We start from the raw sequence: 12733 nt of genomic DNA on the forward strand, positions 1-12733 counted from the left end.
GCCTGTGAGACATGTTCAGAAACAGAATTTTCAGAGAAAATGGTCAAAAACAAGTTCTAAGATTTTGGGGTCCACTGACAAGATCAAGGAGCAGAGTATGGGCCATAGCAGAGGATTCTGTATAAAAGAAAAGTGGGCTGTGATCCTACCCTCTCCGCCCCAGCAACCAAAAAGAGGGGTTAAGTGTATGCCTACCCCTAAATCGACATCTCACAGAGCCTGGATGACAACAGGAGAGCATTCTACCCTCCGGAGAAGAGCCAGGATGCAACTAGGAATGGCATGTCTGACTTCTACCTGAGAAAGCAGAAGTAATCATTCTGGGGAAATACCTACAGTACTACTGCAGGTGGGACAAGAAATGTGTGGATGCTTCCCAGATGTGGGCCATGTGGGAGAGGGCCAGCATGAAGACGCTTTAATCTTTTCTCAAGATGCTGTGGAAGGAAGAGAGGGTCCTATCAGTGAAAATCTATGTCCCTTAAACATCTGAAAGGACCAGAGAGCATGGAGGCAGCTCGTAACATTACCAGTCACCAGCCATGTAAGAACATTCCTGCCCTACTTCCTCACTTCCCATTCTCCCGAATTTTGACCCTGTGGTGCCAAACTGAGTTGGTGGAGGAGTGAGTGGAGAGAAAAAGCAAAAGAACACCAAGCAACCTTCCCCAAATGTAGGCAGTCTGTCCTGCCTATAGCTGGGAAACAGTAGTGAAAGGAGATGCATTGCTTTTGAATGCATATTGAAGCAATGTTCACTAGTTTGGACTGGATCCTTTAATTCTAGACTCAAGACTGAGTTTGTGAATTAAAGTGACCCACTGACAATTTATTATCTGCAATGAGCTCATGCAGAGGGAAAGCTTCCCTAACTGAATGAAGTTAAAGGCACCACAGGAAATAAAAAATGTTGTGTTTTGATTTCATCCCACATGTAGAACTTGTTCAATATATTGGAAACAAAACACACACACACACACACACACACACAAACATACACACTCTCTCTCACACATGCTTGCTTGTTACAGCTGGTCTCTTAAGACACATTCCCTAACAGAGAACAGTCACCATAAATGCTGCTTTTTAAAATGACCAAAGATAGGGACTTCCTGCTGGTCCAGTGGTTAAGAATCTGCCTTCCAATGCAGACAATGCGGGTTCAATCCCTGGTCAGGGAACTGAGATCCCACATGCCACGGGGCAACTAGGCCTGCACACCACAGCTAGAGAGAAGCCCACAAGGAAGAGCCCGCACGCTGCAACAAAGACCCAGTGTAGCCAAAAAATAAAGACCAAAGAGAGCAGTACTGGAAACAATATTTAATAAGAGATAATGCTAAAAAGCCAAAAGGAAGACCTTCAGAACAAAAGAGAAGAGGATTCAGTGCCCCTCCAGAAGAATAAGGCACTGCCTGCTCTTTAAATAGTCCCAGATGGCAGTTTTTAAAGAAATGCAAAATAACAGACTAGAATAACAGAATAGAAAAAAAGCGGATACCAGTGTTGGTGATAGCGTGGAAACAGTGTGAGTGTAAATGGGATAATTTTTTTGACAGCAATTCAGTATGTATCAAAAACCTTAAAAAATTGACCAAGATATTCTCCTACTAGGGATTTTTACTAGAAAAATCATCCAAGAAATAGGAACCTAAGTTCAAAAATATTATCATTAGTATCAAACAATTAGAAAATCAGACAAAACAAAGGAAAAAGCATCTTTCAGACATTAGATAACAGGCAGTACAGGACTCTGATCTCTGAGAAAAGGGAAGCCAATGAGGTGGGCCTACAATTGCCCCAGGCTAATGTCTAGAGTTTACAGGCTGCGGTGCAGGGAAGGGAATCCAGGAGAAATCCAGCTGTCTCATTTGTGCTCAGAGAGCCCAACTAGAATTTGACTTGAGATCTCAAAATAGCAGAGAGGTGGCTGCTATACAGAGAGAGAGCTCAGAAGATTTGCAGAAGGTTAACTCAAGTTGTTGGCGGAGTACTGATGTGCGTATATTACAAGAAAAAATTATCCAAGGCCTGGTGACGAACCACTAGGAAGTATTAGGCAAAAAATGTCCAGAACTCACACAGGTCTGGGAATAATTTACGCTCCTTCTAACCAGAGGGAAATACCATGGGGCATCAGGTAGAATCCTCAGAAAGAAACTGCATTAGTAGTGGGGCTAATTAGACTGAAACTAAAGGCTGCTCTCAACTGACCTCAAAAAGCTTAAAAGCAAATATTGAAAGAATCAATCTAAGTGACATCTATAAGACTTGCACCACAAGAAACATCAAAGGATGTCCTTCAAGCGGAACGAAAATAACATCAGATGGCAATCTGAACTGATGTAAAGGATAAGTGAAGGAAAGGGAAAATATATTGGGAAAATAGATAAAATATACAATTTATATATATAAATTATATTTTTAAAATATGCAATATTTTTCTCATTTTTCAATCTCTTTAAAAGAGAATTGGCTGCTTAGAGCAAAAATAATAAAGTACCGCAGGTTTGTAATACATGCAGAATAAAACATGACTAAATATTAATAGCAAATAGGATAAGAGCACAGAATATAAGTTTACAGTTGTATAGTTCTTTTATTATATGTAAAGTGATATAACATAACTTGAAGTAGACTGTGATAAATAAAAGATGTGTATTGTAAAACCTAGAAGAACCACTAAAATATATTATATAAGAAAATAAGTCAGGACTTCCCTGGTGGTCCAGTGGTTAAGAATCTGTCTTCCAATGCAGGGGACATGGGTTTGATCCCTTGTCGGGGAACTAAGATCCCACATGCTGCGGGGCAATTAAGCCCACTCGCTCTAGAGAGATATAATTTTAAAGAGAGGTCAAATTGTTAAAAGAACATAACTATCTTAAGTACTACTACTACAACTAGTTGTACTACTGCAACTAGTAATGGAGCTCTAAAATATATGAAGCAAAAAGTGATACAACTGAAAGGAGAACTATACAAATGCACAATTATAGCTGAAGATTTCAATGCTCCTCTCTCAATAACTTATAGAAAGACACAGAAGACTTGAACAACACCATCTACCTACTTGACCTAATTGACAGTTATAGAACACTCTAGCCAACAAGAGCAGAATACACATTCTTTTCAAGTGCAGATGGAACAGTCACAAAGATAGACTATATTCTAGGCTGTAAATACATCTCAAACTTAAAAGGATGGAAACCATATAAAGTATGTCTTCTGACTTGAAGAGAATTAAACTAGAAATTAGCACAAAGTTTTGTGGAAAATCACCAAATATTTGGAAATTAAATAACATACTTTTAAATAATCAGTAGGTCATGGAAAAAAATCACAAGGGAGATAAGAAAATATTCTGAAGAAAATGACAATGAAACAAACAAAATAAAAATTTGTAGAATGTCACTAATACAGCGCTTAGAGAGAAATTTATAGCATGGCCCTTAATATATGCCTAATAAATATTTGTTGAATGAGCTAACTTAATCCCCAGATCAAGCATATGAGTTAAATATTCACATTTTACAAATGAGTATAGTAAGGTGAAATAATTTGCCACACCATCAGTAAGTAACAGAACCACTATTTAAGCACAGGTATATCTAATTCCAAGTTCTGCACACTTTCCACTACATTACATTGATAGAGAAAGAACACTACTGAGTAACTGTAAAAGTATCATACCATCACATACATATTGTCCACCTATCCTTTTTCCTTACCCACGGTTTGTAGTTACCAGAGTGTTGGGACCAAATGGACAAGACACCAATATGTTAAAACCATATCTGTATCTGTATGTTTATACCTTTTTCTATACCATAATCTTTACATTTCTATATCTGTATCTACAGATTTAATATTTGGACTGCAACTGACAGATCTAAATCACTAGATTAAATCTTGAACACAACCCTCGGCCCCAGCTGTACAAGTAGGAAGACTAGAGAGAGAGTTAGCTTATTTAAAACAGACATCATAGATAGAAGACCAAATTAACTTTATGTACTCATATGTGTAAGCATACATGAATATGACATTGATTTGGATTTAATCTTCTAAATGCACAAAGAAATGAAAAATATTAGGGAAGAACAAACACCTAAACATTCTATTTTTCTTTGCCCCAAGAATCTCTCATTTCAATTCTCCCCACGTAAAAGGAGGAGGCCCTTGGCTGTTATGTTGCTCATATACAGCAACATTGTCCAGCAGGCGGCTGTTGCATGTTTTTAAAAAACAGCTCACATAGCTGATCATACACATCAACTTCCCTTCACAAGTCAATCATTTATGGCAGCTGTTTCCCAAAAATAAGCATTAGGAAAGCCAGAGCAACTCTGAATGGAGAGTCAACGGATTGCACATCTTACCACATTTCCGTAGCTTGCCTGGGGTTTTACCATCATCACAATAATCACGGAACTCGAAGGAGCCAACTACTGTTTTGTCACATTTTCTCTCTTTGGATGCTCGGGGCAGAATTTTCAAAAATCTGTGAAAATGGGACCCATGCTGCATACTAAGAAGCTATTAAAAGATAAGACAAATAGCATCCACACCATTTGCCTGCCTTAAAAGCTTAATGTTTATTATAATCTGACATGGTAATAATTCATGGGGATGCCATGATGCAGAGAAACTCAAGGCTTTACAACCATTGAAAGATTATTAAACTCAGTAAAAAGATAAAAGTAAATGAAAAATGATACAATAAAACTGAACTTTTCAGCCCCTTGACTGCCAGACCCTGCAATAAAAATATATCTAAATTTTATAAATCAACATAAATCTTTGGGGCAAACAGACATGGATCACTCACTGAAACTATATAAGGAGGCTAGGTTGTATCTTATCCACAACGAATAAGAACAAGAAATGTGTCTTCAGATTTGGTACTTGAATATGAACTTTGGATACACAGGCTGTACTAGTTACTGTAAAATACAGTCTTGCTTATGCCAGTGTATCTTAAGGCAAATACTCCCTCTTTAAAGTTAAGCAATAGTGCATTGAAAAAGATAAAAATAATAGCCACTATTTATGGAGTGCTTTGAGTCTTCACTTTCATTTTCTTCTCATTTAATCCTAACAAAAACAGGTACTAAAGATTGTGTAATTTGTAAGCAGTAGAGCTGAAATTCAAATCAGATCTCTTCCAAACTAGAGCTCATAGTCTTGACTCTTAAGCTATCCTGCATCCAAAGGAATCAAAATATATACTGTGCGTCACATATAAAGAATCCAAGAAGTGATTATCAGTTACTAAAAGAACAAAAATGCTCATTCAGAAATGACACTACCAACTTCCATGACCAAAAGAGTGGAACCAGACACAAGAACACTTTTTATGTTTAATTCTTCTCCATGTCCCTTCAGAACTCCAGAGTTCCCTATCGCTGCCCCACTAGATCCAGTCCTTTGGAAACTCATGAGCTCCAAATTGTATTAAGAAATTTATAAAGTAATTAACACTGATGTTTTAATCATTCACAGGACTCTCCATAGGATACGTAAAATTGTGATACATGTTGGAAAATCTTTCCTACAAATGACAACTACATAATACATACTCTCACTATGACAGCTTCCAGCTTCATTGTGTGCTAAACCATAATAAAAACAAATCATATACTAACTTGTTAAAGATGCCCAAGTTCCCCAAAAGCAAAAATGTGTTGGACATGTTTCTGCTCCACACCTAGAACCACTGTGAAATTTGATTTCAAAACTCACTAATAGCTCAGAGAAATAGACTCTATTTAAAACTCTGTTGTTTCTGTTCATGGTAACCAATCCTATTCCCTTCTCTGCCAGGCATCTCCAACTTCTCCTTCGTAACTTATCAAATAATAACAACCTGTTTATCTAGCATATACTGTGGGTCAAGCTCTGTGATACATATTCTGTATGCATTATATCATTTATTCCTTTATATAGTCCTATAAAGTAGATACTATTATATCATTCCCATTTTACAGATGAGGAAAAATAGGCAACTGCCTCAAGTTACACTGCTAATAAGTGACAAAAATTGGATTTCAACCCAGGTCTGTCTCACTACAGGGTCTTTGCTCTTAACTGCTAACCTGTGAAAGCCAGACGGGACCCCTGAGATTATCTGTTCTCTAATCTTCATTTTATAGATGAGGATGCTTTAACCCAAAGGGCTTAACTGACATGTTCAAGGTTACACTTTGATTATTGGCAGAGTCAGGGCTAAAACCCAGGGCTTGCTTTTCTGTGCTCCTTCTACTACCTCCTATAGCCTTTTTCTAAAATTTGAAAAAAGAAATACATTCTTTCTACAAAAACATTCCTATAAAGTATCAATCTGACTTACTATACAATGCTCAGGAGACCCTCTCTGATTTCTTTGAAGCCTCCAAAAGCTGCCAACTCTTACAGCTATGGCTGATTTAGGATGATGAACATTTTTAAACTAAAATAACAATATAATCCATAATCTGCTAAGAGGTCTGACTATTAATGCGTCAATGATATTTTCCCCTGACATTTTAAATATGATTGATGATCTTTTTTTTTTTTAATTAATTTATTTATTTTTGGCTGCACTGGGTCTCTGTTGCTGTGCACGGGCTTTCTCTAGTTGCTGCGAGCGGGGGCTACTCTTCATTGCGTGTGTGGGCTTCTCATTGCGGTGGCTTCTCTTGTTGCGGAGCATGGGCTCTAGGCAGGGGGGGCTTCAGTAGTTGTGGCTCACAGGCTCTAGAGCGTGGGCTCAGTAATTGTGACACACGGGCTTAGTTGCTCCGTGGCATGTGGGACCTTCCCAGACCAGGGCTCGAACCCATGTCCCCTGCAATGGCAGGGAGATTCTTAACCACTGCGCCACCAGAGAAGTCCCTGATGATCATTCTTTAATACACTCAAACTTGGTTCTCAAACTTGGTTACATATTGTAATCACCTAGGATTGATTTTAAAATGCCCAATTGCCAGGCTGTATTTCAGATTAATTAAATTGGGATCTCTAAGGGGGGGGGGCACCAAGGTATCACCATTTTTTAAAATTCCCAGGTGCTTCCAATATGCAACCACATTTGAGAACCAGGGTTATAATAACAATTGAAATTTTAAAATAATGTTTTGGGAGATCATAGATCAAAAAAGCTAAACTAACACAATCTCTAACATTGTTATCAACTATATTAATCTGCCTTCCTCAAAAAATGAGTAGAGAAAAATCTAAGAAATTTCAAAAAACAAGAAACTCTCATCACAGAACATCAGCCTCAGTTACTTAAATTCCTTGTGGCTGATGCTTCAGAGAAACATGCAGAAATCCTTAAACACACACATTAAAAGAGTAACCTGAGCTACCAGCCAAAATGAGCTGATAATCATAGACACACATTCATTGTTCTTTCCATACACACATGAGGAAGCACCAATCAGGAATGTAAAGAACCACACTCATAAATCAACTGATTACAGTCCTTTTTCCAAGCTAATTCCAAGAGGTTTCTTCCTTGATCTAAGTCATTAGTAAATGAAAACTGTCTGCATTTCACAAGCATGTTTAAACATCACAGGTTTTGTATTCCATAATAGAAGAAAATGTGATTGACTACTCATGGGGTCACATGACTAATCAAGAGAGGATTTTAATCACTGTGAATAAGAAAATAATAGAATTAACATAAAATTAATGAACTTAATTGTTCTTTCTAGTTATAAAATCTTAGTTATAATAAATATTTGTATTTCTTACTTTTATCAGAGCATAATTAACCCATTCTTTTTTACCTTCCTCAGTTTTCTATTCCTCCATGGAAAATTATGCTTTGACCCCGATCTTACCTATTTTTAGTCCCAACTACACAGTAAACTGGCAAAGCTTAATATTTTCAGTATTTCCTTTATTAGAATTTGATTGAAATAAGAAATACACATCAAAATATTTATTTTTGTAACAATTATATTTGCACTCAAAGCAATTTGACAAGATTTTTCTTAATACTTCAAGAATAACTATCCTGACCCAGGCATAATTCAGAAAAAAACATGTCTACTTACTGGTATCATCCAGTTAGCCAGGTCACCATATTTGGAAACCTGCATGGCTCCTAGCATTGTGAGATTGACATGTCCCCTGAGAAAGATAAAGAAGAAATATGAAGCAAACTTCACAAGCTTTATGTCCCTTTTGCTTGAAATTGCCAGCAATGAAAATAAATAATTCTAACCTCCCCCCCACCAAAGTACATTTGCTCTCCTCCATTCAACACCTGATTTCCAAATAGATTGGCTCAAGCTAATATAGAGAAATAACCATTAAGAGTTCTTTTTAAAAAATGATAGCCTATACTGTCTTCAAAAACAGGTGTACACAGTGAGTTTGTTTCCTTCAGTGAGGGAGAATATGGCTCGATTTGAAAGCAAACACTAGCTAGAAAATGAAAACACAGTTTGTAGAAAATGTTAGGATCCTCAGAAAGAGCCTTACAAATGCTTACTTCAGTTTAGTTGGCACAGATATATATTCCATTTTGAGGGTTCCTTTGATAATAGCGGGCTGGAAGTTCCAACTGCCAACATTCAATGTGAATAATTTCACATCTTGGTGCAGCCAAACAAGCCCATGATCATTTTCTGGCTGGGAGAGGTGGCTATGTTTCAGAGTCTTGCTAACAGACTCAGGGGATGACTCAGCTCATTACACGTCGTGTGAAACATGAGGGGCTCCGTTATTACATACCCTCTAATCATCGCAAATGATTCATCGCTGGAGAAATAAGAGGCTCCTGGAAGAACAGTAACTGTTTCCTTGCCTACACAGACACACACACACAAACACACACACACAGGAGAAAAAGAGGAAAGAAAAGGCTGTTAGATTTCTAAGAATGGAAATCATGGTAGAGACAGAGGTCTATACCTTCTCTGTTTCCTACAGAACTAAGGGTCCCTTAAGCAAAATGCGGCAGCAACAGGGGTATGGGAGACACAGTGGGAACTGTTAACCTATGAAGAAGAGCATTTTGTCACTAACATTGTTCAGATTTGCCCTTGCACGGTGATAATAAAAAGCAGCCCAACTTTTAATTTTATTATTGTTTTGAAATTCTCTACAGACAATGCACCCCTCTACTGCCTATTATTACATAACCATCCCCGCCTCCCACCAGACTTAGTCCCTTCACAAGCCCCTGTTAAATGCTAACAGGAGTGACAGGAAAGGAGTTCCTGGGATGCACCTGTCAAAACCCATGCTACTGTAAGTCACTGGAGCAAAGATATTGTGGAACAGACATGAAGAAATACAACTTGAAGGGAGTGACACAGGAGATGCTCCTCAGATATTTCTTAAAATTCAGTAAATAACCTAGAAAGAGAGGTCCCACCTAACTCCTTAACATCACTGGGACTAAATCTCTTCTTCAATCTCTCTCTGTCTCTGCTTCATTTTTCTTCCCTTGCCCCTATGTTTCTATTAAAACCAAAGAAGGTCCTCTTGGAAGGACCTCTCACAAAACTTACATCTCATAATAAAAGTCCAGAACTGGAAAAGTTCTTCAAGGTCATCCAGTCCCCACATAACCTATAATACCACCTGACTCAAACTTGAGCTGCTTTTTTCTTGTGACCTGTCTGTGCAGGAGCTTTAGGTGCCTAGGAGAAGCTTCTGGTCTCAATAGAAAAGTGCTCACATGCCACTTAGCCAAAGGTAAGTCAACTGTCTGATAACACCTCATGCCATGGCCCCAGCGTGATAGGCCAGACAAAGAGAAGGAGAAGAAAAGTGATTCCAAGATTAGAACAGAGAGAAGCTTTTGGACACAACAGGACCAGACCGATCTGATCGTGCCCAGCTGTGCAACAACAGCTATAACCTCAACTTCTCAAGTCTTCCCTGAGAGTTAACTTCTCCACCAATACCCCGCTCCATTTGAGCTCAACTGTAAAGCAAGGGTAAGACTATTTATATCATGCTGAATTATTTATTGGCCAAAAAAGTTTGATTCTAAACAAAGGAAACATTTTCACATCTTTTAAAGGACCACAAAGCTGAAAAGCTTTGGAAAATACTTTCTGGTGCAGTTAGTAGGGGCTGGCTTTTAGACAGCACATACTATTTGGAGAATTAAATGAAATAGTGCATGTGAAGTCTTTAACTCTAGTACCTGGCATAGAGAAAGGACTCTGCAAACATTAACTTTTATTATTGTCATTGTTATTATTCCTCACTGCAAATCTACTTGTGGAAAAGACAGTGCCATCACCCCTTTAGGGATAAATGCTACAGGGGCAAGCAATTCACTTTTATGGTGGGGTTATACACCAGCCCGTGAACTCCAGGTTTCAGGACAAGTGTAATACAACTAAACCTTATTCCTAACACAACTTTCACGTCCAGCAAATACAGTTCCTCGCCAATCCTGTGAGGTGGAGAGGCAAGGAAGAACTTGCAGGCTGAAAATGCAGAGAAACAGAAAAATCTCATTTCTTTGTTCTCTATGTGATAAATCACAATGACTTCCAAAAGGCCATCTCAACCAGCTGGTAGTACATAGAAGGCATTATTTACCACTTTATAGGAAACTTTGAGATCAATGCAGAGAGCTTCAGCTCTCCCCATGCGATTTATGAAGGATGGCTTAATTAAAGAGCCCAGAAAATAATTCTTATGAAACAAAGTTATTGTCAGGCCCCTGCTAACACATTCTGGCATCTTATAAATATATTCTTTGGAAGCAAAGTTAATTTTCATCATTTTTAATATCCAAAATCTAAACAAAAAAAGGTATCCTAAAGTTGAATCCATGCTTTTCAAATGCAACGTCCAAATTCAGTCAAGAAGCAATTATAATCAATAATACAATCAATATCTTAAAGAAAAGGGTCTTTCTTATTTGATTTTTCCTAATTGATTTCTGTCTCCTCCAAATTTGCTCTGCGTATGTCTATATCCTCTAATGATATTCAGGCAATAGAGTTATTCAATTTCATAGTTTTGAGTCCTTTGGCTCATGATGTAACATGTCATTCACTCAATATCAAGTAAATGTCTACTCTATGCCTTGAACAATGTTACACACAAAATGCAGATGCCCTAAACGAATGGTTCTCAAACTTTAACACCCATCAGAATCACATGGAGGGCTTATAAAAATGCAGACTGCTGAGCTCAACTCCCTAGAGTCTGAGAATTTCCATCGCTAACAAGTCCCCAGTGATGGGGATACTAATGCTGTGGCTCTGGGGACCACACTTTGAGAACCACTGCCCCAAGAAAAAGGAACATAATGCCCAGCAAGAGAGATGAATATACACAAATAATTACACGGCAAAATGTGGTATGCTGATGAGACACTAGATGTGTTGTGGGTTCAAAGGAGGAGCACTTCTGAGCCACAGAAGGATCTGGAGAGGACAAATGAACTGGGATTTCAAGGATAGGTATAATGCATTTCAATAGGACATTACCAATAAAGAGATGGGGATAAAAAAGGAGGGGACAGAACAAAACAAAAAATGAAAGGCACAGGAAGAGCAAAGTCATGGAGGAAGGAAAGCACGAGTCACGGTCAGAAAAGATCCAGCAGTTCAGTATGGGTGGACTCAGAAGGCCTTGTAGGGCGTAGAGAAAGATAAATTTGAAAAGGTCAGTCACAACCATTAGATAGATCTTGAATGCCATACTATTTGAACTTTAATGTTCAAGCCTGTGATTCTTCAGATGTGGCACACAGACCTCTACAGCAGGCACTATTGATGCTGGGAGCTGGATAACTGTTCTGGTTATTGCAGGATATTTAACAGCATCCCTGGCCTCTACCCACTAAATGCCAGTAACACTGGCAATCAAAAATGTCTCCAGACATTGTCAAATGTCCCCAGGGGAGAGAAATCACCCCTCTTTCCCACTGAAAACCACTGCTCTAGAGGTACATGGCAGGAACCAGGGATATTCAAAAGCCATGAGATTAACACGGTGGTTCTTTCTAAGTAGTTTTAATCAAAAGGAAGTCATTTAAAACATTATTTTGATATTAAAATAAGAAAATAATATTAAGAAATAGGAAAGAATGCAAAATGCACATTAATATGAAAGCTAACATGAGATTTATTAGAAATTTCACAATTCCATTGGGATACTGCAAACCTTCCTGGGACCTTGGAAATGTTCTAAGCACTGCCTTATGCACCTCTGTAAAACTCAGGTTATCAGTGGATATAGCTCAACATGCAGAGAAAAAGGCCAGGGGCCAGGAGCAGGAGACCATGTGTTAGTCCAGACCCTAGCAACATGATCTTGAGAACATCACTTCACTTTTCTGGGCTTGAGTTTCCCAATCTGTACAACAAGTTTTCACTTGAGGTTCAAATGATTTAATATATTTGAAAAAAGTATGCTGTAAGCTATGTAGTGCTATACAAGTGGTCATTCATTGTTATATAACCATATGAAATTATTATTTAGAAAAAGGGATCCTTAGAAATAGCTGTATTATTATTTTAAAATTTTAATATACTGATTATGCCCAGAAACATAACTCTTTATATGCCTTCCAAGGGATTTCTATAAAAATCGTTTCAAATTAACACAAACAATGGGCTGATCTTCCTGGTAATTTCCAAACTTGGGGAATTGAGGAACCACCAATTTATATTCTGGGTTCTCAAGTTCAAAGTATTTCCTCCCTAACTTAGTTCCAAAGTCAAAAGCATCATAAATTCCAAAGAGGACTTTGATGAAA

At 38.0% G+C, this 12733-nt stretch overlaps 1 protein-coding gene across 2 annotated transcripts in view; it reads right to left on the minus strand.

Annotated features, from left to right (window-relative positions):
- Positions 1–12733, minus strand: part of OXCT1 (3-oxoacid CoA-transferase 1) — a 137854-nt gene that overhangs the window by 53759 nt on the left and 71362 nt on the right. For both annotated transcript variants that reach the window (XM_057540656.1, XM_007195526.2), the window contains exons 12-13: positions 8731–8803; positions 8049–8124 (exon numbers count right to left, since the gene is read on the minus strand). In XM_057540656.1, coding sequence (XP_057396639.1) covers positions 8049–8124; positions 8731–8803 — 149 coding nt within the window. The remainder of the gene's footprint in view (positions 1–8048; positions 8125–8730; positions 8804–12733) is intronic.

The sequence above is a fragment of the Balaenoptera acutorostrata genome, chromosome 2 (genome assembly GCF_949987535.1).
Source record: "Balaenoptera acutorostrata chromosome 2, mBalAcu1.1, whole genome shotgun sequence".
Lineage (NCBI taxonomy): Eukaryota > Metazoa > Chordata > Mammalia > Artiodactyla > Balaenopteridae > Balaenoptera > Balaenoptera acutorostrata.